The sequence below is a fragment of the Condylostylus longicornis genome, unplaced genomic scaffold (genome assembly GCF_029603195.1).
Source record: "Condylostylus longicornis isolate FDR11 unplaced genomic scaffold, ASM2960319v2 ptg000100l, whole genome shotgun sequence".
Lineage (NCBI taxonomy): Eukaryota > Metazoa > Arthropoda > Insecta > Diptera > Dolichopodidae > Condylostylus > Condylostylus longicornis.
This window is the reverse complement of record NW_026578068.1, coordinates 396814-424633: the sequence shown is the minus strand read 5'-3', so window position 1 is coordinate 424633 and position 27820 is coordinate 396814. Positions and strand designations below refer to the sequence as shown.

Genomic DNA, 27820 nt, shown 5'->3' with positions numbered 1-27820 from the left:
TAAAAAATACTTCCTTCGAAATAACAAAAATATAATAAATATTTGAAAATCGAAGAAATTTGATCTCACGGAAATGAGTAATAAAAAGTATAACAAAATATTGTTATTCCCAGATGTACCAATTTTATTTATTAAAAACCCTTGCAAATTATATGAATATCCTAACAAAATGTCTTTTACTAGTGTATAATAAAAGTGTTGCTTTGTAATACAATAATTAGAATGAAAACTCTTGTTAAACACAAAAATTTGATCTTCCTAATAACATGTGTTTTACAAGGGCGTAATAAAACAACACTTTGTTTATTAATACAATTAGACCACAAAGGCAAAACAATCTACCATCAGGTAGCTAGCCACGTGTCATTTTAACATGAGAACTCCGTCAATTGAAAAAAACATTTGTCGCAGGTAAATACGAAATGACCTACAAGATTATTTGTTAAATAAAAAAATTCAAATCTTAAACATGGAATATTTGGGTAATTCGAGCATTAATAATGCAGGTAACTTGTGTACATGTTTTATATTATGGGTTAAAAAATACAACTATCTTCCTTGTCACTGAATGTAAGATTTAATTTTAATTATAGTGAACAAGTTTTAAATCATGGACATAAAGTACCTACACTATATATCACATAAAATAATATTTTAAGCGTTATAAAATATTTTTTATTATAAAAAACTAAAAAATATTCTATACTGATCATGTATTATTTCGAACACTAAACGCTTAATTTTGATGTATTGTTCTTATTTGCACGCGTTATAAAAACCTAACTCGACATAAGAAGCCTTTTGGAATATAATTGCATTTGCAATAATCGCCTAACTCGAGATGAGTTTAAACAACCAACAATAATTATTTTACACAAAACGCTTATGTCGAGTTAGTATTTAAAAAAATTCAAAATTAATTTTGCAACAAAAGCTTAACTCGAGATAAGCGGTTGTAAAAATTCATACAAATAAAAAAAAATGTCACTAATTTCGATTTGCAACAACAGCCTATCTCGAAATAAGTGGTTTGTCAAAAACATAAAAAAGATGTTTTCTGATCTTAACTCGATTTAGGCGATTAGTGCAAGTGCACATAGTTGCCATTTCGAGTTAGGTCATGTGTGAATTCGACAATAACTCCGGCTACAACAGTCATAGAACCACCAAATTTTGTGAGCATATGAAACTCAAAACGAAGAATTCGCTGGTAAACATATCTCATTTTTGTCTTAACTCGAGTTAGGCGGTTTGTGTTTGAGGCCACTGATATATTATTAACAATGAAAAAGAAAATTGAATCAACATAGTGGATTATAAAGTAGCACTTATCCTTTGAACAAATAAAAACGCTTCTTTTAAAAATAATCTTTAAATTATTTTCATATTAATTACTGTCATTCATATACCAAAATATTTATTTATATTAAATTTATTAAATTTAATTATATATATTAAATTGTGGCATACACTTAGGATTAGCGAAAAGAAAAGGTTGACGGTTAAGTATTTTTCCGCTTTTGTCGAAATTTGGAAAATATTGTGGCTAATTTTAACGGTCATTTTGTCAGAAGTAGCCAGTTGACGTGGGGAAATTGGCAAAAATTTTCTGCTCGAGATATCAATTTCTAGTGTAACTTCAGCTTTGTATCTTAAAAGGTGGAGAAGTTTTGTAAACATATTTAGGGTCAGGCAAATGGACGGATAGACGAAACTGTGAAACAAGGATATCTTTTTTTCTATTTTTTTTTAGAGAAATGCTTAAAAGTAACAAAAATTTTGTGCAAGTGTCAGTGCTGGCTAACCAAAATGATTGTATATATTTTTTGATATGCCGTAATGTTATAAACCAGTTTGTAAACTAAATATTTTTATTAATAAAAGAATTCTAAAAAATTTATTATTTTTAAAAATTGTAACAAAAATTGTAACATTTTTGTTTTACAAAAATATTTGCATTTCCATTGTTGAACGTCAATGTTTAGCGCATAGGATTAAAAAGAAGTTAAGTTTTTAAAGGCCTTGAATTTTAGTTCTAAATTGTATACTTGCCCAAACAATTAGGCTATAAAATTTAATAGAGAAATAACTAAATTATAGTTCATAACCTAAATTATGTATTAATACCGTATTACCCAGTCCAATTGTAAAGTCAGGGTATTTCCTAAATATTTTCCGAATTCAAAAATTGAAAAGTAATTTTTCTATGTTTATGAGTTTACTGCTGTAACATAAATACATTAAGTAATTTTTAATGCACTAATTATCATAGTTTTTAGTTTAATTTAATGTTAAATTTTATTTTATCACAGTTTTTCGTGATTTCGAATTAAAATTGTTTATCTATCACTGTTAAAGTACCTAACGTTGGAAATTTTATATTTTTTCATTTTACTTAATTCGTACATATGACATATATATATATATATATATATATATGTACATGTACAAACAATATTTTTGTATACATTTACATAATATTACAAAATTTAATGGCTGTGTTTTTGATGCTACTGAAGTATTCTTGAAAGAAATGACAAGCTTTTTTAAATGCTTCTAAGCCAAATAAAGCCTCTTTTATAGAATAAATAAATATTGAAATACAATTGCATACATTATATGTATGTATGTATGTATGTATATAATCTCACACATATACAAAAAAAAGGAGAATAATATATTAAATTTATATGTTTGAATATCTATATATACATATACGTATATGTATGAATGACTGTTAATAAAAAATTTCACTCTCTTTTCCTATTTTATAATAAAAAAAAGAAAATTTGCATTGAAAGGACATATCCATATGTAGAGTGGAATAAATCCTTTTTAATACTTTTATTCACATAGAGTGGAATTTAGCGTATATGTTTTTGGTATATATGTATGTAATGTAGCTGATAATTGAATTTATATGCGTATGGTGTGTTTATAATATGGCAGCGTAAAGAATATAGAAAAGGAAATATATACATACATATAAAATACACAGATGCACTTGTATGACGTACAATTTATTTTTTGTCATCAATTAAAATAAGAAGTGTAGAGAATACGGGCAGTAATAGAAAAGAATAACGGAAATGATTACATTAGATTTTAAAAGGATTGTTTTTATTATTTTTTTTTTGTTCATTTATTTTTTCTTATTTTCTCATTATGAATTCATTTTAACGAGGAAATAGCATAGTATATACGTTGTTGCATTAATTATTTGCAGATGAAAATAAGGTGTATATGTTTTTTTTATTAAAAAGCAAATAGGAAATAAAAAACGGTAATAAAAAATGATAACAAGAATTGCAGCTTATTAGGTGAATAATTAATGCAATTTGTAAAAAAAAAGAACAAAGCAAAATAATTGTAATTTTAATATATATAATAGTAAGGAATTGTGTACACAATTAAAAAACGCGGGGACACTTAAAGATGTATGTATGTATGTGTTGAACTAATTGAATTTGAGTTATTTTATACGCTTACATGAAATCTTACTACGCTAGAATGTATTTTTCAAAATGTTGCTTTATAAATAACAATCTCACGTTCAAACTTAAGCATTATGAAATTGAAAAGTGTACTTTTTACGGAACAATTAAATTTCCATACTTATTTTATATAAAATTTTCAAATTTTTCAATTTTCTGTTTTTGTTTTAGGCAATTCGTACGAGTATAACAAAGATAATACAGTTTATAACAAGCATTTATATATTGATCGTAAAAAATGAGTAGCCGATAAATATCACATAGCTAATAAAAAATTGGAACAACGTGATATATTTTAAATCATATATGAAACAGATTGTTCTAAGGTGAGTAAAATTTTGATTTTTACATGACATTTTTAGTAATTAAAAATAATTTTTGAATTTCGAATAAAAGAATTTCTAAAAATTTTTATTCATAGCTATTTACTTTTTATTTAATTACTATTAATTTCAAATTTTCTTTTGAAAATAAATTGTCTTGTTTTTTAATATAATTAAAAATAAATATTTTTGCATTAAAATATTTTCATGTCACGGTTTACAAGATCATAATTTGGGTTTTCTGGAATTAATTTTTATTTATTGTAAAGTAGTTTTATGGTAATTTCAAGAAGAGATCTGATTTTATTTACCCTTAATATGAATAAATTTTAAACACAATAGACGTTTGCAAAATGATTTTGGCATATCAATTGTTTTTTTTTTATAAAACTTAACACAAAAATAATACCAAATACGTATAAGCAAGTTGACAATTTAAGGTTTTGAATAAAACAACAAATTACATAAAAATTGCATTGAAAATTTTTTAATAATTTTTATATTATAAAACGTAATATTGCATATGTTTAGGCGATCATTAGGAAAAATTTCATTGGAACTTAATGAAGAATAATTTTTTATGTTGATTTCTTTATGTTCAATTTTCAAAGCATTTTACAAAATTTGTTGTGGAATTCTGTAGAAGTCTCGAAGCCTAAGAATCTTCCATTGCTTTTTTTTTTTGTAAATTTATTAAGAGTTTAAAACTTTTCTTGTATAACTAATATAACGTATAGAAGGACTTTTTTACAAGGCCTAACATTTTTTTAGTATTAATTAACACGTTACGTTAGTTTAAGAATTAGGCGAATTTCCTTTGAATATAACATTCAGATACGGTATGTATATCCAGAAAATAATTCCAAGCTTAAAATTTATTTGAAGTAGTTTTTTTATTTTGTAAAATTTATATGAAATTCAAATTTTATTTAACATGTCGTTCGAACGGACAAATATTTAAATTTATTTTAAGAAATCAAATATTTTAAGAAGGTCAAAGAAGGTACTTAGAAACAGATAATTGAGGGGAGTTTTCCCTTTTATAATAGAATAATACAAAGTATAAGATTTTTTTGTTGAGTAAGTTGAATTGCATTTTTATTTTTTGTTTTTTATATTGGGATTTCTTAATCGAAAACAGTTTCATTGTAAATAATTTTTTTACGTGACAGCAATACAAAAACAAGAAATCAAAAACAAAGATGTAGTAAGTAGAATGGCAACTTGTACTTACATATCTTAATGATACTCATACATATTTAAGCATCTATATAAGTAATAAGGATATATGATTGTTAAAAGAGTTTTAGGATTTTTTAAGAAACAAAGTTTATGTATATAGAAAGAAAGTAATGGTAATTTTTAGTAATTTTCATATCTGAGCATTGTGGAAATTTAGTTTTTTGTTGCCTTTTGTCATAGCAATTTACAATTTTATCAAAGATTTTGTTTTTCAGATTATTCAATCTTTTATGAATAATTTTATTATAATTACATTCTGTACATTAAATGCATTACAAGTTTGGAAAATTGATACAAAATTAGCAAAAAGGTTAGTGGAAGGAAAATTTTTTAAAATCTTTTACAATTTTGAGCTGAGATATGATTTTTTCTTGTAATAGCTAAGTATGTATATAAATTCATGATATTGAAAAATATTGAAATTATGGGTTAATTGAAAAAATCGCGATTTTTGAAATATTTTTATATAATTTACTTAATTTGAAATCTAATTTCATAATTTTTTTATTTACATAAATAACAACTTACATTAATTTTTTATAATTTACAATTTTAATTTTTTTTACCAAAATATACTTAATAATTACATATATACACAATAAACCTCAACTTGTATTTCCATTCATAGTCGTTTGAAAATATTAACCCCAAACAGTATTTTCAATCCAACTATTATATGGAAAAACTCTTGTATAAACACCTGGTATACCAGGATTACCACATAATATACCGAATGAAGTAATTCCAATAATAGTATACATACAATATTCACTATGATGATATACTTGCATTGGTCCACCTGAATCACCTTGACATGCATCTTTCTTTTCATTAAAAGAACCCGCACATAATTGTATTTTTTCATCAATTCCAACTTTTAAAAGTTCATTTGGTATTTGTGTATAAATTTCATTACATTCAGATCTATTGAATTTATCTAAAACAACTTTTTGTAATTCACTTGATCTTCCACCTAAATATTTTGTTCTACCCCAACCAGTAACAATAACAGTAGATTCTGGTCCATCAAATGTCGATGGTAGACATGCTGGCCGCTTATATGGATTAATATTAACTTTGCGATCTAATTTAATTAAAGCTATATCATGATATTTAGAAGCATCGCTATAAAATGGATGTGGTATTCTTTCAATAACATCAAAATCTTCTGGATCAGCATCATCTTCGTCATTCGAAAGATCTAATTCACCTAAACGAACATATGCTGCTTCACCACTAAAAAAGTTAAAAAATTGTTATTTTGTATCATAAGAAACTTAAAATGTCTTACAATGAAATGAATAAAAATGATAAAAAAAATTCTTTGGCAATAACGGAAAATTACTTATAGGTTGTTTAATTTGATTAATATTAATCTTACCACGACGGTGTTGACAAACAATGTCCTGCAGTTAATATATACTGATCACTAATAAGACTTCCAGCACATTTCCATTCTTTTTTCCCTTTACACAAATAACCGATTAATGCCATATGTGGAAATTCTCTTACACCAGCATTTTCTCCACCAACTATTAATGGTATATTTTTATTACCACATTTATCTGTTTTTATAATATCATCTTGTCTTATAAGAGCTTTTGATTTTTCATATACATAAACTGCTTCAGCATATTCAGTACATTCTATTGAATTTTTAAAGAAAAATTTAGAATTTACAAAAAAAAAAAAAAAAAATTTAATAATTTTTTCAAAAATGTACTAACTATCTTCATGTATTCTTCTTTTAGGGCATTCTTGTCCATTTTCATTCGACTGGCTGGATAATTGCACTGGATTTGATTCAGATCCTGAACAACATACAGTTAATGGATCATAACTGCATATTTTATAATCTTTCATTCGCCGTCTTACTTTATCAATAACTTCTGGGCAGTCTCTGAGCAGTTTACAAGTACCAGGAGTGTCTTCTTTGATCATACATGTTTCTAAAAATGTTACAATGTTGATGCTGATTTAAAAAAGCTTTTATTATGAAAAGTGAAAAAATCGTTTTTAATGGCATAACAATTTATAATTATTAAAAAGTTGTCTAAAATTCTGATCGCGAATTTAATTTTTATAATTGTGTTTCATATTTTATGATGAATTTCTATGTAGCTAAATAAAATAATATTAATTTATTTATTATCATTTATGTATTGATGTGCTTAGATGTGTACTTCATAACTTCACAGAAATAACTTAGATCTATACAACTGAAACGATTTCTTTAACTGTAATATCACTTTTAATTAAATAAAAAATATATATGGATTGCTGAGTATAAATCAATGATTGATGACAATGAGAATTAGACTTGCATTTCATTAAGCATTTATATTATCACATTTCTTAAGCATATTGTATAATACAACAAAATATGTATGGTATTGTGAAATATTTGAAGTATTTTTTTTAAATAACTGCGGCCCGTCTAGAATTTGTTATGTTACTCATAAAAATATAAAAATAAGTTTTCACGACAATTAACGTAATGATCTGGGATTTTAATATTTAACTGAAATTAATTATTTCAGAGTAACTCGGGAAAAAATCTATATATTTAAGGAGAACATGCATTTCAATTAATAATGATGAGAGAGAGCTTTTCTTAAGAAAGCGTGACGAAATGCTTGAGATTTTTAATGTGGGAAACAATGGAAATAAGTGTTTTCCATTAATTCATTAATTTTATTTTTATTTTATAAGCCAATAAGCTGTAAATATTTACAAATTCACATTGTATTGATAAATATGTATGAGATTAAGAAATGATTCTTTTCATAAAGTATTCAACTACTTCATAAGTCAATGATTGAGGGCAAAAGAATAGGAAATGCAACTTTAATTGATTTTAATGAAACCACACCATATTTAAAATACACCACATTTGATTATTTCAAGAAAAATTAATTTTTTTTATTTTTAAATCACTAAATATCAAATTTAAATTTTTTGTAAAGGATTCACAATAGTTTATTAATTAACTTTATAACTTATAGAAACAGTTACATATACATTTCTCCCGATCTAATGCATACATACATAATATATATTTTTACTAATTAAACAATTTCATGGTTTTAAGCATTGAAAATAAATTTTAATTTGCAAAGCCGCCAATTAAATTAATACACGGCTACCGTAATCATTTCAACAAAATATTTAATAGAATATTTAGAAAATAAATATTGTAAATTTATTTATTATATACGGGTATTTAACATTCTTTATTCAGAATCACAATCTTGAAAATTCATTATGCGTCATAGCTTTAAAATGACTAATCGATCAATTGATTTTTTTTGCGTGAAATACGTAACTTTACGCAGTAAAACTACAATGTCTGGAAATACGTGATCATTTACCTAATAAATTAAAAATTGTATAATAAATTATTCCTATAAATCTATTTAAGGATATCATATATATACTTTCATTTAATTGTATAAACAGACTATATTTAGATAGTTTAAACTGGCTGAGCCATTTTTAAATATTTGTCTATTTTGATTCATTTTAAAAAAATTTTTATTAGTTTTGTTATAAAACTTAATAATTTTCAAATAATTTTACCAACGTACTATGGGTTTTAATAAAATCTAATTTAATATTTTAAAAATGATTCATTAAATTATTTATTTGGTTTATTTATCTATGTAAATGGGAAATACCAGTACAATAAGAAAAAATATCTTCATTCCAGTTGAAATTTATCAATAACGAAAAACTAGAATAATGAATTACGTAAATTAAAATTATTTTAATTCATAGATGTTTTTTCTAATTTTATAAAATTTTAATCATATTATTTTTTTAATCAGACGATAAAAGTTTAAATTTTAAAACTTATCAAATTTATCCACTTGAATTTATGAAGTTATTCAATATTCTAAAATTTAATTTCACTTTCTAGAGAAATGGGTGTTCGTCTAACTTTTAAGAACTATATTTAATTTTTCATATGTAATTATTAATATTATCCATAATATTCTAAAAAATTAATAATTTTTTAAAATTCAATTTGTTTATTTATATTTATTTAATTTTTATTTATATTTATCATCCACAATATTCACCAATTTAATACGATATTTTAATGAATTTCATTATCAAAAATTTTTTTTACCTTGACACTTAATTATATTAAAAATTAAAGAAAAACCGATCAAACCGGATAATAAGATTTTTATGTACATATTGCTTTCTACTTTAAATTTATACTAAAATCTAAAATAATATTTACTATTATAACAGAATAGAGTTTATAAAAAATGTAAAGCTTTACCGTATAAATCGGTTTTAAAAAAAATTTTAAAGCTATACATAAGCATACACATATGTAAATTTGCTGTTTATAAAAATTTATTTATAAAATAATAGTATATGTTTGAAGATTCAAAACCGGACACTACAACAGTATTTTAAAATGATTGTTAAAGTTACGATAAGTTAAAAGTATAAATAAAACGTCATAATGAAAATAAAAAGAAATGTAAATAGAAAAAAGGCGATGTGGTCAAAACATAAAAGAACGCATTTTATTGCATGATAGTTGGAAATTTGGAAAAAAAAAATCTGACAACGTAAGGAGTATATATTTTGGGAGCATAAACCGAACACAAATATTAAATTTCCTTAGATATAACAAAACATACAAAATAAGCCCTTAGCAAAAGTTTGGAAATTTTTGGATTCCAAAAAAAAAAATATTTCCAATCATGTAATAAATTCATTATCCTAACACCCTCTCCATAAATGCAAATTTAACCCGTAACAAAAATCCAATTGCTAACAGCTGATTTTTTCAAAAAATTATGCCACTTGTTGTATTGTCAGACATAGCTAATGTATAAAATTTAAGGAAAATCCGCTGACAATTTTTTTAAAAATGGTCAAAATCGTAAAATCGGCCCTAGTAAAGAAACAGTTCTAGAGACTTGTAAAGAAACTTGATATATTCGCCTTATTCCTAAAGTAAACACAGATATAAATTATCGCTCAAATAAGATGCTGATCTAAGATATCTGCAAAGAGAGAATACAGACCGATAGAAATCTCTCTAAAAATAGTTTATTCACGCTTCCCTATAGCATGGATAAATACATTTCCGTTTAAAACTAGTGATGAGACATAGGAATTGAAAGTCGACCGACATATCATCAGATATATATACAGTAGTCTTGCACTGTAAAACAACTATATCAATATGCAAATCAAGGTATATTTTCGTTTAAAACTCGGTATAAAAAATGTAGTATGAAAACAATACCTCCTTTCTTGTATCAATGTTGTGGTTAGTGAAAAAAATTATAAATAATTTTTAATCAGCTGTGCTATAACCTGTTATACTACAAATGAAATTGATATAATAACTTTTAAATTATAAACAAAGTACGTACAGTAAAATATAATATAATGCTGCCTGTAAAATTTATAACTGAGAAAAGAGTAATAATGGTAGATTGATAGACACTCAAAACTGAGGAGTATACATACATAAATATATAATACGGTCCGATTCCTTAACTTAAGCTCCTTGGGTTCAAACCCGGGTCAGGTTACCATAATAATTATACTTAATATTTTAAAGTTTAATATACAATATTATAAAATAAAGTATTTATATATGATAGAATTAATCGCCCATGTATCTAGAATATTCGATATTGCAGACCAATAAAAATAAACAACAAAATGTCAATAACTTTCAATATAACTGATGTTTGACTCTAAAGTCAAATGAAAGATCCCAATGCTTCCGAATGGAGTTAGGAAAAGAAAAATAACTATATTTTTACATATATTACATATACATAAGTATATAAATATATTATGTGTGTGGATATGTATATATCTCAGACCCTAACCCTCTCAAATTACCGTAATTTTGCAAAAAACAATAATTACTTCCTTAAATCTAGCAAACAAAAAGAAAATCTATTTGATAAATGAAAATCAAAAAATTCTTAAAATTTATTTCCAAACGTTTTCTTCAATCCAATCAACATAATGATATACCCTTGTGTAAACTCCAGGAACTCCAATTGAACCACAAACATGGCCAAATGATGTTATACCGACAATTTCCCACATACAGTCTTCCTTTTCGTGTAGAACTTGTAATGGACCACCTGAATCTCCTTGACATGTGTCTTTTTCTTCGGTGTGCGAACCTACACATATTTGTCTTGTATATGTGATTGACTGTTTAGGATATTTGCTTTGGCATACGTCTTCTGTAAACTTATCAAGTTTCACTTTTTGTAAGTGATCAGTTCCAGTTGTATCATATGTGTTATTAAGACCCCAACCTATTGCCCAAACATATGATTTTGTCCAGTCAGAAGATGTTGCTAAACAAGCTGGTCGTATATATCTATCAAATTCAACATTTTTAGCCAATTGAATGAGAGCAATATCATGCATTCCAATTTTATTGTCGTAATTTGGATGAACTAAAATTTTTTGAATATTAAAATCTCGTGGTTTAGTATCATCTGTATCTGATTTAATATTTAATTCACCAAGTCTTACTAAACTTGGTGAACCGTATTCTGTTTTATCACAATGGGCTGCTGTTAAAATAAAATTTTCACTTATTAATGATCCACCACAATTCCATGAAACTTCATCCGGTTTTTTATATCCTAATAAAGCAATGTGGGGAAATTCTAACGGTTTGGCATCTTTACCACCCAAAACTAATTCGATTGTTCTCAAACCACATCTTTCAATTTTTTCTTCGTGCTTCTGACCGCCCCCACCTATCAATGATATCGAATGGCTTTTTTCATAAACATAATCTTGATATTCATGGCATTCTGTAATTGATAAATTAGTGTTTTGTTAAAAAAAACATAGTTTCCTGCGGGAGTGTTTTTATAATGGAAATTAAGTTTTATACTTTGTTCGTGTAGCCTTTGCCCTTGAGCTTGCGCATAATATGATAGAAATTCTAAAAATATAAAACAAGAATATTAAATTATATATGTATGTAATTGTTTTAATCTAAAAAAATCGATGGATAAATGGAATGAAAACAAGTACAACACAATATTTATTCGAAGCTTAAATATTTCTTTGAATTAGCCGGAATTGCAAAAAAGTTTAATCCTCAGAATCATTTTAAGCAACAGATTTGGCTATGTTTGTATTTGAAGTCAGCCCGCATATCGCCAATGCAGAGAGTTTCTCAATTTTCTGTAACAATGTTGTGAAAAGCATATAGTAGACGTTTCCCCCCTCCAATGGTTGTGTTGAATTACTATAAAGTCTGCAAATAATGTGTGCTAATGCAGAAATTTATGAAAAAAATATGCCTTGCAGACAACTCAAATGCAGTTACTACAATAACGAACTTAGCTGGGAAATCGTCTGCTTTTCGTGTTTAAAATTTATAAGCTAATTTTTAATTAGAGCTTTTGAAATTTTAATTGTATTAAGTTCAATTTAAGATAATGAGAAGCACACTTAAAAAAACAATCGAAAAATGTTTGCAAATTATGAGAATTTATATATGTATGTGTTCGTTTATAAAAATATTAAAGAAGAAAGATTTTTATATCGTCTTTTGAGTATTTGCAAAAATGAGCTACTATTGAATACTAGTTTGCAAAACATATTACGTAATATTTTTATACATAATATTGAATTATAAAATAACAGGTATGCTGGGTGTCTAAAATGCAGTACGAATCTTATGATATTTGATACCAGCCAGTCATTTTATTACTACGTTCTTTTTGTTTTTGTCTAAATTATTTTAAATTGCTATCTTCAATAAGCATTTAAAATTTTTCGAATAGCTTAGGTAGAGAATTTTTAAACTTCAAGTGTTCTCAAATATATATTTTTTTCTTTTTCATGTTTTATATTCGTGTACATCCTGTACTATACATTGTGATTTCTAGATTCTTCTTAAATTTAAAATAACGAAACAGCTCTTAGTTACTCGGGTATATTATTTGCCGCATATGTGTATACAAATCCGTACTTCAAGTATAATTTTCCTAGTGGCAAGATTATAATTATAAGATGTATATTAATTGGAATCTTATGTGAAAAGATGCTTCTTTAATTTTATTGGATTCTTATTATTGATAAATTTTTTTAATTTAAAATGCCACAAATAAACAATGTTAACATAATTTTTACATATACGTTTAAAAAAAGCACCCATTAAAAATTTTAATCATTTATTAATAATTTATTTAAATAAAATTTATAAAAAACCTTGATCATTAATTAAATTAATAATTAAAAACAATCCAATCGCGCCGGGTGATACCTTAACAGACATTTCAATTAGCCGTTTGAAACTTAACTAAATTAAAAAAAAAACAACAAAGATTTTAAATATACAAACCTTTACAAAATCTAAATAAACCAATTCCAGCTGTTAAGAAATGAAGACATTTTCTATCGACTCTATTGAGTTTGGAAAAAACATTTGAAATTTAATAAAAGTTCCAAATTTTCTACATAAAAAGAAAACCAGTTTTTATTATTGCTTTATTTGTTTTTGAATACTTCTTAATAAATGGCGAAATTATTGAAAATTAACAGCAGAATTTTGACATATGCTTATGTAATATGTTATGTATATTTATAAATTTTCGCTTAAAGTTACAATAATTATAAAATTGTTAGACAAATAAGCATAAACACATTATGTGTAATAAAAATTTTTTACTGAAAAACGTTTGGTTTGTTTGTTATTGGTAAGGCAAAACACCTCACAACTTGAAATACGTTGGAATTAGGAAAAAGTAAGCTGAAAAGTAAGCACTTTACATTGCTCTTCTGAAATAATTAGATGTCGTAACTTAATGTCAATGATTGCACATTGTCTAGTCTATTTGGGTGTTTGAAAAAACTTGATGCCATTGTAGTAGGGATTTAAAAATCACTAAATAATTATTTCTCAACGCTAATATTGATTCTTTTCTTCAAAAACTTAAAAATCAACTTCATGTATTATCAAATTCAATGGATTTACGATGGCTAACTTGGAATTAAAAATACACTCCCTTGGATCTCGTTTTGACACCGTAGCACAATTCAAAAACAGAAATAACTGAAACAGGACGTTGTAATTCGAAAAATGCGCAAAGGCATGCACTCAAAGTGTTTAAAATGAACATTGTAAGTTTCCTAGTTTGTAGAATGTGAAATATAATATAAAGTCTAATATAAGGTAAAGTTGGACTGAAATTGATAAGTACTAAACTTGTATTTTATACATACTTCAAAGAAGAATTCGAAGGCTCACATGCAGGTTATACACGTTTTTAGTAGTAAAATTAGGTAATATATAAAGAAATCAAAATTTTATTATATCATTTTAATTGTCATTTGCTTAGCTAATTATTTTTCTTGCTTTTAATTTATCTCCAAACGATCTCTTCAATCCAATCAACATAATGATATACCCTTGTGTAAACTCCAGGAACTCCAATTGAACCACAAACATGGCCAAATGATGTTATACCGACAATTTCCCACATACAGTCTTCCTTTTCATGTAGAACTTGTAATGGACCACCTGAATCTCCTTGACATGTGTCTTTTTCTTCGGTGTTCGAACCTACACATATTTGTCTTGTATATGTGATTGAATGTTTAGGATATTTACTTTGACATACATCCTCTGTAAACTTATCAAGTTTTACTTTTTGTAAATGATCAGTTCCAATTGAATCATATGTGTTATTAAGACCCCATCCTGTTGCCCAAACATATGATTTTGTCCAGTCAGAAGATGTTGCTAAACAAGCTGGTCTTATATATCTATCAAATTCAACATTTTTTGCCAATTGAATGAGAGCAATATCATGCATTCCATTTTTATTGTCATAATTTGGGTGAACTAAAATTTTTTGAATATTAAAATCTTGTGGGTTGGCATTTTCAGTTTCTGATTTAATATTTAATTCGCCAAGTCTAACTAACCTCGGTGAGCCGTATTCTGTTTTATAACAATGAGCTGCTGTTAAAACAAAATTTTCGCTTATCAATGATCCACCACAATTCCATGATACGTCATCTAATGGTTTGTATCCAATTAAAGCCATGTGGGGAAATTCTAACGGATTGGCATCTTTACCACCCAAAACTAATTCAATTGATCTTAAACCACATCTTTCAATTTTATCTTCATGACTTTGACCGCCCCCACCTATCAATGATATCGAAGGGTTTTTTTCATAAACATAATTTTGATATTCATGGCACTCTGTAATTGATAAATAATTTTTTTTGTTAAAACAATTGTTTCTTGCTGGCGGAATATTTCATACTTTGTTCATACAATCGTTTGTTTTGAATTTGCGCACTGCATGGTCCTAATGCTAAAAATATAAAAGAGCAAAATTTAATTAGTTATGACTAGTTGTTTATGACAGCCATGTTTCTCAAAGTTTGAATGCCACGCGGTTTCTGTGTTAATCTCAGACTCTTGAGTCGAAATATGAGGTTATCTTTTTTTTGCTTAATAAAATCTTAACTAAAATATTTTTCCAATCATATCGAATTATAAAAATATTCGATTCTCGTATTGTGTTCAAGCAACAGATTTATAATCATCTGCTTTTGAAAATTTTGTAAATGAATTAGAGTTTTTGGAATTTACATTTTTCAATTTAAGAAACATCTTAAGTATGAAAAAAATTCGAAAAATATTTGTAAATTACAAAAATATTGGAAAATAATGTTTTATATGAAGTTTTAAACGTTAACATAATAATAATTTCTGCTATTTTTGTATGCAATGCAAGTATACACCTGATTCATATATTACGTAATATTTTCTAGACATATTGCAGTCTTATACAACAGCTACTGATCTGGTAAGATAAGGTATACTACTGATCTGGTCATCAAAAATACATTACGAAGCTTTTAATATACTTGCTGTGCTTACATTTCATTTTGTTTACTTACGAGTACTACGTTTTCTTTTTCTTTTGTCTATGTTCTTTTAAATTATTGTCTTTAATAAGGATTTCAAATTTTTAAATAGCTTGTAGAAAAAGTGTAGAATAAACTACACCTTTTGGGGGCTTTCGAATTCACATTTTTTATTTCCATGTGCAGCGTTAGATACATGCTTATTTTATAGATTATTAAATACAAAATAACAGAGAATACACAGGGTAACGATGTTTACAAGTTTAATAATAACTAGATGAAATTGATAATGTTATTTATTGTATAACTGGTAAAATATTCACTTAATCAAGTTTTGTATGTCAATTTGCATTTTTGATCTATTCTGACTTTCTTATTGATAACTTTCTTAATTTAATATATCACAAAAACAAAAATATTAATAAATTTTCGTTTGAGTAAAATATGTACTCTGATAATATGTATTTGACTATAGAAATTTTTTATCTTTTAAAAAATTTTAATTATTTATTAATATTTCATTTTCATAATTTTTATAAAAAATGTCACCTTGATAATTTATTAATTGAATAATCAAAAAAAATCCAACCACACTGAGTGATATCTTGGAAGACATTTCAATTAGCCGTTTGAAACTCAACTAAATATTATTAAAAAGTACAAAACTGATGAAGCAATTATTGCTCTCTTATGTTGAAGCTTTCGTCTCGTGTGTGCACGAGATATGACAATATCTGCATATGTGTGTATTTACTGGGAGTTAAAGTATAATATGAAAATTTTTAACTTAAATCAAGCATTGAAAATGATATGCAAAGGAGTGATTGTGTACCATCCAATATACCAGCTGTTTTCGAAATTTATAAAAACTAAAATATCTTTTAATAAAGATCCACTTGTTCCAAGTCTGTAATAAAGACCCAGATGCAGATAACATTTTCGAAGCAGACCCAGATATAAATTGCATTAAAATCATTTAACCCTTATTGAAATACACTTTTAAACACTTGACATGCTAAATTTGGTGGTATCACATAACCTGGTTGGTTAAAGCAAAAAAGGCCTACTATATAGAATTAAGTGTGATAATATTTAGTGTTATTAACCATCGAAACCACCTTTAATCAAAATAAAATTAATGGCTCTCCGTTGTCAAACAAAATCGCATTTCTTTGCTTTGCATTTCGGAATACAAATTTCGATTCTTTGACATTGAAGGACTTCTAATATGACAAATAGTTTTTACAAAATTCTTTATTACCATCTTCTTTAAAATTAGCATTTTAAGGACTAAGTATCTTTTTTATTTAAAAAGTATTATAAAAAATTCCTAGGTTTTATGCTTTTAAACAATAATTTCAAATAAGTTTTTTGTAAAAAATTAAATTTGATAAAATAAATTAGAGTTAGAATTAAGTAAAATACAAATTATGTCATTAATAAATTGAAAAATTGTTCAATCCAACAGCTGTTCTTATTGGCTATTAGAGTATGAGATAATTTCGTTATATAAGATCGATTTTATTTATTAAATCGATTAGCCCCCACCCTCCCCCCGTTGGGGAATTTCATGTTTGAATGCAATGTAAATTCTTTTAATTTTACATTACGTTAAGCTTCACAAAGCTTTGACGTTCGAGAGTTAGTACAAAATTAGAAAACAAATATAAAAATTATTAATAAAGCTTAACACGGAATTCCTGTTTTTCAATTTCTCATAAGCTCAAAGTTTGTTAAAACTTGCTCATTCAATTGTGTTTATGATTAAAATAATTTATTTTTTTTTTTTTAGATTTTTTGAAAACATCAGGTCTTCATCATCCTGCTTCTTTATGAATATTTACTTTATGTTTTTAACACCTATTTCGCGAAATGAGATTAAAAGAAAACATTCAAATAAGCATAAAATACATACATATCTAGGTACGTATTAATCATTGTTATTTTATATGAAAAAGAAAGGCGGAGTCTAATTGAAACAGAGTAAAATTAAAATTAAGGTAAATCAAAAACCAAAATATCAAAATTTTGCAAAAAATCTTTAAAATATACAGCTGGCCAAAAAACACATATATACATAAATGTTAATATCATATATGATTTTATGCAATTATGAGAGCTTGAAGAAATTGCCTTGACTGAAAAAAATAGATTTCATTTAGATGATTTTTTGTATAGCCTTGAAATGTACGTACTTAGTATTAATGAATATTTAATAAAGATAGTCTACCGTAAATTATTGATGTTTTTCCAATAAAAGAATGAAAAATAAAAGAAATTTGATTAGTGTGAGAAATAATAATAACAATTTGTCGATTTAATTGAATTAATTTAATTGTAAAATTTGTTATACACAAATATTATACAAATTAAATTAAAAATTTTTAAGAGCGAATACCTTTAAAATAGAACGTTATAGCTACAATCTTGAAATTCAAAATTATTAGTGAGTCAGGCGTCCCGAATCTTAAAAAATTTTGGGTAGATGCTATATTACGTAAAAAATATACCGTTATTTAAAAAAAGACAAAAAACTTTCGAAAATTCGTTTTATTAACGGTTGTGGTGCCTGAACTAAAAGTGATTTGTTTAAAAGGCTGCTCCTTTTATGGTTGTTGCACCACTTTTCTAACTCATGTCTAAAAAGATCATGATACCAATGTAACCAAGTTATAGCCTACTTTCAATGAAGGTAGCCAAAAATTTAGATTTTGAGAAACTGTATCCCTAAACCGATTGCGGTAAAGCCTATTGTTTAACAATTTTTTTTCTTACTAATGAAGATCTTTACGCTGGGATATATGTATCAATGCAGCACTAGAGGTAACATTCTCTATAAGAACTCGCATTACGAATTTTAGTGAACATTGAAATTGACATACAATGTCGTATAAAAATATTGTATAGAATACATGATTTCTTCATATGAATGCCTTAGATATAAATAATTAATCGCTTTTATATTACATATAATTTCATTACAGTTTATTCCAATTTTAATATTCTATTGTGTGTATGTACATTCTTACAAAATGCGCTTTTATGCCTTACAGTATATATATAAAAAATATAAAGTACCAAAACTGGAAAAAGTTTTTCTTTTTTGTTAAGGTTATAATAATTCTAATTGTTAATGTAAAACTTGTTTTTATTTTTTTAAGAATTTTTTACAGTGATATACAAATTGTAAAAACAAAATGTTTTTTATTAGAGGATTACACAAAGCACGCTTCCATATAATCAAGCTTAACAAATTGATAATTGATATAACCGAATTGTTTTCAGACTAGATGGAAACGCATAGCTTTTTCACTTTCAATAGTTTGAATTTATTAGCTTTCGAAGGCTTGTCGTTTTAAAATTCATAAATTTTATTACACTTAATCACTAATACCACTTTCTTTAGATACATACATATATAATATATTTCACTTCTACCTGGAAGGCATTCTATGAATTTGTAAGTTTTGGGATTTCACCTGGAATTTCAATTGCTTTTAGTATGTACATACACATGTTATACAGATGTTATTTAATATATGTACATACATCAAATTGGAGAGGGCATGGTATTTAATAAGTTAATATAAATGGTATTTTTATGGTATTCTGACTAAACATGTCAACTGGAATTATTCATTTTTGACTAAGATAATAAATGAAATAATCTTAGTTTGTTGTTCTTTTTAAATAAAATTTTTCAAGTTTCTTCCATTAAATTTTGTAGATGTAGACAAGTTGATTAAAACTAAAACATAATTTAAAATATTACTCGTAACATATTTCTAAATTTATTTAGTTTTTTCTAATGAACTAGATTATTTTTTTTTTAATTTTACTTAAATTTTATTATAAAATCTCCTTTATTTTCTCACAATAATTTATCCCCAAACAATTTGTTCTATCCAATTAATGTATGGGAATACTCTTGCATAAACTCCAGGTACACCAATTGAACCACAGCCATGTCCATATGATGTAACACCAACTATTTCCCACATGCAATCCTCTTTTGTATGCAAAGTTTGTAATGGCCCACCTGAATCCCCTTGACATGTGTCTACTTCTTTAGTATTTGAACCAACACATACTTGCTCTGAATACTTTATAGAATATGTAGGATATTTGCTTTTACATATATCTTCTGAGAATTTATCAAGTTTTACTTTCTGTAAATGAGCTGTTCCTATTGTATCATCTGTATTATTAACACCCCATCCAGTTGCCCAAGCATATGTTTTTGGCCAGTCAAAAGATGACGCTAAGCAAGCTGGTCTTTTAAATCTATCGAATTTTACAGTACCGGCTAATTGAATAAGTGCAATATCATTTATTCTTAATTTTGCTTTATAATTCGGATGGTTTATCATTTGTTGAACATTAAAATCTTGTGGAGCAGCATCGTCTGTGTCTGATTTGATATTTAATTCACCTACTCTAACAATTCTTGGTGGGCCGAATGGCGTCCTTTTACAATGTGCTGCTGTTAAAATAAATTTTTCACTTATCAGCGAACCACCACATTTCCAAAAGACTTCATCTAATGGTTTGTATCCTATTAAAGCCATGTGGGGAAATTCTAAAGGTTTGGCATCTTTACCACCAAGAATTAATTCAACAGATCTTAAGCCGCATCTTTCAACAGTAGTTTCATGTCGTGGACCGCCAGCAATTAATGCAACTGAAGAACTTTTTTCTTTAACATATTGTTGATATTCATGGCATTCTGCAATTTATAAATTAAGTATTTGTTAAATATTTTTTTTTTCCTTTCATATTTTTGCAAAAAAAATTGTATTTATCATACTTTGTTCTGCCAATCGTTGAAATTGTGCTTGGCACGGCTGAAATGCTGAAAAACAAAAAAATCAATATTTATTTTGGTTAAAATAATTTTTTTTTTGTTAAATTATTGATCCGGACTAATGTTTTAAGTGTTAAAGGCTTTTCTTAGTTATTAATCATTAGGAATGAAAATCGGTAAAAAATTTAAGATATTACAGTACCGGACATAATTATATAGAACATTGTATTACATTTTATGTTCTTACTTGACTTATCGAATAATAAAATTGTAATAAATTTAAAAAGGAATCTTGATAAAAATTGTTGAGTCCGAAAAAATCATCAAAATCATCATCATCAAAAAAATCACAATAAGTAAAAATTAAATTTACATAGTACTACACAAGTCCAATTCTGAAAAATATTTTAATATATTGTAAAAATTCAAATTCATATAATTGTGAAATTGAGCTGTTTGTTTTGAAAGTGGTATAAGTCCATTTTTTCGTATATTGAGATATTTATGGGTTTGCGTTTAGAAATATTGGCCATAAAAACATAATATTTTATTTCTATATAGAACTCTATTGAAGTTGTGATTGCAACTTTGGAGGGAAGATGTTTATAGCTCATCAAAATTACCATTAGTCTTTTAAAAAAAACTAGCTCAATTGCTTTATTGCTTAATTTTCAGAAACCGAACTTGTTAATTTAATTTTTAAAATTTAATTTCTATTGATAATTTTATTTATTAATTTATACTAGAACTTTTCGATTTATTACACTCTTTTCAAAATATTTTTAAATTAAATAAAACATATAGATATTGCAATCTGAGTACAGTTATAAGCCTGGAGCTGTAACTCCAACGAAAAAGAAATCAAGATTTAAAAAAAAGTTCATATATTAAAATAGGTTCTACTATGCTATAGGTGCAATTTTTCACTTACGATATTTAATAAAACTATTAAATTTAATTTTACAAAACTTTTAATTTTAAACCTCTGTACATGTTCTTTCATTTTATATTTTATATTATTCACTTACAAATTTTATAACTTGTAACTCGGATTTGAAAACTTAAGTAAACACTAAATAATTTTCCAATTATTCTATATTGTTATTAATAAACTCAAGGTATTTAACGATGCTATTGAATAAACTCTGGGAAATTTTATTATATAATATTTTATATTTAAAAATACATAATTAACTATTGATCTTTATATGTGTACACAAATATGTATGTAAATGATAATTCTAGAAATTTAGAATAATTTTTTTAAAAATTAATTTTTATACTTCAAATCTGTAAAATACCATCAAAATTATCTATCTCTTATTATATCTTCATAATAATTTTTTAAATTTCAAGTTGCACAAAACAAAATATTATAACAGAATTATTTGTTTGTAGCTATACAATTTTATTTCAATTTATAAATATTCATAAGAGAAACGATACACGATTAAGATAAACAATAACACTTTCTAACTTTTTATTAATATTATATTTATGTTATTTTATTTAAATTTATTTTTGAAAAATTATCACCTTGATGATACACTAATTCTATAATTAGAAATAAGCCAATTACTTTTTGTGATATCTTAACAAACATTTCGATTAGCCGTTTGAAACTTAACTAAAATTTTGAAGTTTTAAACCTGATGTTAAATTAATGTTTTTAAAGCTCATATTAAAGCTTTCTTGTTTTTCTTTTTTGAAATAGAGATGTAACTTTTCATGCAAAACCATTGTGTTGATGGTAAAAATATTATGTAGTTTAAAAACTACATTATCGCTGAAGTGTATTTGAACTGATTACATTGTAATTGAATAATATTGAAGACAGTAAATTTTGGTTTAATAAACAGAATGATATCGGCAATAGCGACATTGTAACAAAAAAATTTACTTGAAAAACTCATAATAAAACTACGACGCCGGTAATAGCGGCAGTAATGATAACGGTGCGTTGTGCTACGCACATGCTGACACATTTTTTTAATTTTGTGTTTTTAAAATCCAAAACATATTAATTTTCTTTTTCTCGTATTTTTTGTTGTGAGAGTTTTTTTTTAATAATGACACGAAAAACAAATTACAAAAAAAAATCAATTTGCTGAAATTGTAATGAATGTTCTCATTTATAACTCCAAAATTTCAAACTACCAAATATTAACCGAAACTGCTAAGACACCAGAGAAAGTTTGTTTTTATTCATCATTATTTTCGATTGTCATTGGCGGAATATTAATTACTTAATGTATTTCGACGTAAATATAAACATAGTCTTTTAGTTTTACGTAAAATTGGAAGAATCCGTTACTGAGATTTACTTACCCTTTTATAATATTTCACTTAAATAATTTTATTAATTTATTATTCTGTTGCAAAGTATATTACACTGCAAGAATAAACTTACATATATTATGCATATAAATATAATTTTAAGGATAAATAACAAATATATTTACTGCATACCCCTATCCAACACTATATTTTTCGTTAATCCATAAAAACTCAATGATGCACATTTGATTATAGTTCCATATAAACCTGTTTCTTTGAATCGTAAAATTTTATTCTAGTATGAACAGATGAGTAATACTAAACGCGTTTCACTACACGTATTTCGTATAGAAAGGTATATGAAAAGGTCAATATTTTTCAGGTTTAAAATGCATCGGACAGGTGAACAAATTAAAAAAAAAAAGAAATTCGTACAATGAGAAAAAACAGGTAAAATAAGGTCATTATGTAATATCGTTAATTTGGATGATAAATCGGTTATTGTTATTTTAGTAAAATCAAATTCTCCATTGCGTCACAAATATTTGGAAATAACGCAGAAAATATGTGAAGTGTAATAAAGCTTTTTTTTTAACAAGAAATTCTAATGATCTTTATTTAGAAAGTTTTAAATTTTATTCGAAATACGTTTGTAATTTTATTTTTGAAATAAACATTGACGTAAATTTTTAAGCATCTTATTACCATAGTGTGCACGTGAATTCTATAACTTTGGTCTTGGTTTAATATTGAATTTCTTAAAAAACTCACATTACTAACGCATATCATGTTTTCCGTGCCTGATTTTGATATGTATGAAATAATATTATTTCCAATTCATTTAAGGTAGTCCAAAGAAAAACAGGAAAGGAAGGTGATTTGAGCACTCATAGAACCCTATACTTAGGGATATTTTTCTAAAAACGCTGAGCTTACCTTAAATTATGAAACTGTTACCATCTTCTAAAATAATATAGCTCAGTCAATTTAGAGATAAAATTGAATGGAACTTGTCTACACACTAATTTTCGTTCGACAGTTAGTTTGTTTGGGCTAATATTTAAAATCTGGTTGGGTTTCGGATTTGAAATTAATTTATGTAATATCTTAATGAAAAATAGATTTAGTGCGTTATTAATTAAAATTGCGAAATAAATATATGAAACACAATAATTATAACAAAATCCTTTTTCAGTAATGCTTTTAATCTAATAATTTTGTTTTAACTAAATTTCATTTCCAAACAATATTCTCGATCCAATCATTAAAAGGATAAACTCTTGTATACACTGAAGGAATACCAATAGCGCCACAACTTTTTCCAAAAGATGTTATACCAACTATTTCCCACATACATATTCCAGTTGGATGTTTTATTTGTACGGGTCCCCCCGAATCACCTTGACAAGAATCCATTTCTATGAGAGTGTTTCTAGAACCAAGACAATTTTGTATTTCATAATTAACATTGAATTGTTGATTATTACATTCATTTTCAGTAAATTTTTCTAATACTACTTTTTGTAGAATTGATGAACCCAAAACATTTATTGCTTCAGTATTTCCCCAACCAGTTACTATGGCTTTTGAATATGGCCAATCATATGATGATGGTAAACATGCTGGTCGCCTATATGTATTAATATCAACATTTCGTTGAAGCTTTAACAAAGCAATATCATATTTTCTCCTTTTCTTATTGTAGTTCGGATGAACAATATTTTCTTCTACGGGAATTTCTTCTGGTTCAGCATCATCTGTATCAGAATTAATATTTAAATCACCAATACGAATAATTTTGGGTTCTCCCAAACCCGTTTTTATGCAATGAGCAGCTGTTAGAACATATTTTTCACTTATTAATGAACCACCACATTCCCATTTTATTGTTTGATTAACTGAATATCCTAGCAAGCACATATGTGGAAATTCACGTGGTTCTGCATCACTTCCACCAACAACTAATCCAACAACTCTAAAACCGCACCTTTCATTTTTGGTCGTTTGATTATCATTATTATGAGCTAAACTTACTGATGTAGGTTTTTCATAAACAGCTTCCAAATATTCCAAACACTCTGTAATATAATTAAGTATAATTTGATTTATTAATATTAGAAATAGAAAATTGTACTTCTTTCATATAATTTTTGAGGTTTCTCTGTTGAAGTGAATTCCGACTGAGCTGGTAATTCCCTTCCAGATAATTCAATTGGACAGCATACAAGCAATTTCTGAGAGCTGTTGGGACATACTGTATAATCTCTTTTACCCATTTGTAGTTTTTTAAATACAGTTGGACATTCGTATATAGATTTACAGATTCCTGGTGCATTAGCTTGTTTAATAATGCAAGTTTCAACTTCTGAAAAATTTAATTTTTATACAAATATGTAAATAACATTTTATTTAATGGTTTTTCGAAATTTCATACAATTATTGTTGTTCCATTATTTCAATCCTTTCATTATTTGCGGTTCATCAATTCAAGAAAATGTATTTAAAAAAAAATATATGTTCTAAAATGAAGGGATTTGCTTTAAATAATTCTTGTTCCGAATGCATTTCAATAATTTATGTCATATTAACTTTCAGTTAAATGCTGCAAGAGTCGCCGCGATGTATGCAATTTTTAAAACAATGTAAGTGAATGAAGAAATTTATCTTTATATAACTGAAATTGTTTGCATATAAATGTTAGGGTTAAGTGTACCTTGAGCGTTTTTTTATCTATTGATTATTATAGCATCTCACAAAATTTATTCCGCTAAGGTTTTTATTAAGTAAGGTTAAGTATCATACCGAATATTTATATCAGCAATCGTATTTATTACTCATATTTCCACCTCGATTTTCATAGAAACCAATATAATACAGTTGACCAAAAATGGGGCTCTTACAAATAAAAGTTAATATAGTAAGTAACAATAAGAGTATAATATAGTAACTAAAAATAATGCTTCATGTTATGTTTAAATATTTTACATTAATATAAGCAAAAACTAATTTGCTTTTTAAATTATGCTACATCTGCCCATACCATTGTTAAAGCAATAACATTCTTCGAGGTTCAAAAATAATGTTGTGGTAGTTATTACCAAAATTTTAAATTTTTGCATGCCTGAGAACAAAGCTTTGTTACTCGTACAATTATTGTAAGATCTTTATTATTCTATTCTCTATTATGTTGTTAATTTTATTATTCTCTATTCTCTTTTTATTAAAATTTGATTAATTCACCTACCTTTTTATGTGCTATACTTGGCTCAAAGGTCATAGATAAAAATATGAAAAGTTACAAATTTTTTTTTTTTGGAAAGTCAAATCGACACTTTTAACTTAATGCACTTCATATAAACTTCTCTATGCTTAAAACATTGTTCAAACTAACCAAAAATAATCTCTCCATTTTAATATACAAAGACAAAAACGATCTTAAAAATTAAGTTTCGGTATTTTTGATTAAAATATTTTGATAACTACATTTTTATTTTGTTTAGAAAGATTTAATAATTCTGCGATTTAACAATCTCTATTTGTTTTAAAACATTTTGCGATCAACAAAAATAGTAAACTAATTAAATTGAATAAAATCGGAAATTATAGTATTTATTATTAAATTATTATATTATTTAGTATTAGTCATTTAGAAATGAATATAAAAACGAACTGCGATATTGTTGTGTGAATTTACCTTGGGTGTGTATTATTTTCAGAGTTGTAGTTGTAAAATATATAAATAAAGAAAAATTTCGAATAAACATCTCGTTTGCGTGATTAAGACTACACTAAACCGAAATTTCGAATTTTCAAGTCTACTTTAAATTTGTGATAACAAGAGTAATTTTTGTTTTCTCATTTTATTTCGGTATTTAAATTTAGAAAATAGATAAAGATCGCAGATTAGAATAAACTTGCAAATTGAATTTGGTGTTTAATTTATAAAAGTTTGGAAAATTCTGAAATTAGATTCAGTAATTTTTTCAAAAATTGCCAGATAATATTTTTTTTATTTAATTTGAAATATCTATGATGTAAATTCTATAAACAATACCACCAACCGAAACGCGAGTATCTTTCGCTTTTAAATACTACAATAGAATGTATTGATTGGAGATTCATTGTAATTTGCATTTATTGTGGTCTGTATGGTTTGCAGTTAAGTTATCTATTGAGGTTGCCAATACATTTACTTATCATATCAGCAAAAGTTAATTACTACCAATTTACTGTAAAAAATATGCAAAATCGGTTAAGAACAGTTAAATTCTTCATGGAAAAATTCAAGTTATACAAAAGTATGATGTTAGCACAATTTCTTAGTTCTAGTATGGGAAGTCATCAATTAAGATTTGAAATGAAATTTTACGATATCGTTTGAAGACGTAATTCTTTAAAAAGTTCCCCTTTTCAAAAAAATAATAGCTGTTATACACACATGTATACATATATATATATATATATATATGTAAATATGTTCTAGGGATGCTTAAGCTTTATTTTTCTTAACTAAAAAGACAAATGATTCTAGGAAAATAAACAATTCAACGAAATTAAATTTAATAGAAATTTTAAAAGTTATTTCTAATTTCTAGAATTTGTTTTATAGTTCTTATTATGATTATGGGAGTGACTTATTATACTATTTTTAGTTTATATACGTGATATTCAGTTTAACCTTGTTTAAGAAATGTATGTACTTACCTTGATTGCAAAAAATCATTATGTCAGTATATATAAGAGCCACTCAAGACAATGTTTACGAA

The 27820-nt window shown here is 25.8% G+C and overlaps 5 protein-coding genes across 5 annotated transcripts; all 5 read right to left on the bottom strand.

Moving 5' to 3' along the window:
• Positions 1–5534: 5534 nt before the first annotated feature.
• On the bottom strand, positions 5535–9281 carry LOC129614072 (venom protease-like). Its single transcript, XM_055528460.1, has 4 exons — positions 9192–9281; positions 6787–7008; positions 6441–6705; positions 5535–6295 (listed from the first exon to the last, which is right to left on the bottom strand). Exons 1-4 carry the CDS (start codon positions 9259–9261, stop codon positions 5701–5703), a joined length of 1152 nt encoding a protein of 383 aa, XP_055384435.1. The 5' UTR covers positions 9262–9281; the 3' UTR covers positions 5535–5700.
• A 1757-nt stretch (positions 9282–11038) lies between these two features.
• On the bottom strand, positions 11039–11908 carry LOC129614050 (serine protease snake-like; the record flags this gene model as incomplete). Its single annotated transcript, XM_055528436.1, has 1 exon — positions 11039–11908. A coding segment is annotated over one exon (870 nt), but the record flags the coding sequence as incomplete, so codon positions are not given.
• A 2467-nt stretch (positions 11909–14375) lies between these two features.
• Positions 14376–16599, bottom strand: LOC129614089 (serine protease snake-like). Its single transcript, XM_055528478.1, has 3 exons — positions 16523–16599; positions 15364–15414; positions 14376–15299 (listed from the first exon to the last, which is right to left on the bottom strand). Exons 1-3 carry the CDS (start codon positions 16587–16589, stop codon positions 14452–14454), a joined length of 966 nt encoding a protein of 321 aa, XP_055384453.1. The 5' UTR covers positions 16590–16599; the 3' UTR covers positions 14376–14451.
• Positions 16600–19090: 2491 nt separating this feature from the next.
• Positions 19091–22411, bottom strand: LOC129614101 (serine protease snake-like). The gene is made up of 3 exons (XM_055528500.1): positions 22314–22411; positions 20781–20825; positions 19091–20699 (listed from the first exon to the last, which is right to left on the bottom strand). The coding sequence occupies exons 1-3, from the start codon at positions 22378–22380 to the stop codon at positions 19855–19857; spliced, it is 957 nt and encodes a 318-aa protein (XP_055384475.1). The 5' UTR covers positions 22381–22411; the 3' UTR covers positions 19091–19854.
• Positions 22412–24287: 1876 nt separating this feature from the next.
• LOC129614049 (venom protease-like) lies at positions 24288–27777 on the bottom strand. The gene is made up of 3 exons (XM_055528435.1): positions 27759–27777; positions 25189–25419; positions 24288–25132 (listed from the first exon to the last, which is right to left on the bottom strand). Exons 1-3 carry the CDS (start codon positions 27775–27777, stop codon positions 24288–24290), a joined length of 1095 nt encoding a protein of 364 aa, XP_055384410.1.
• Positions 27778–27820: the final 43 nt, after the last annotated feature.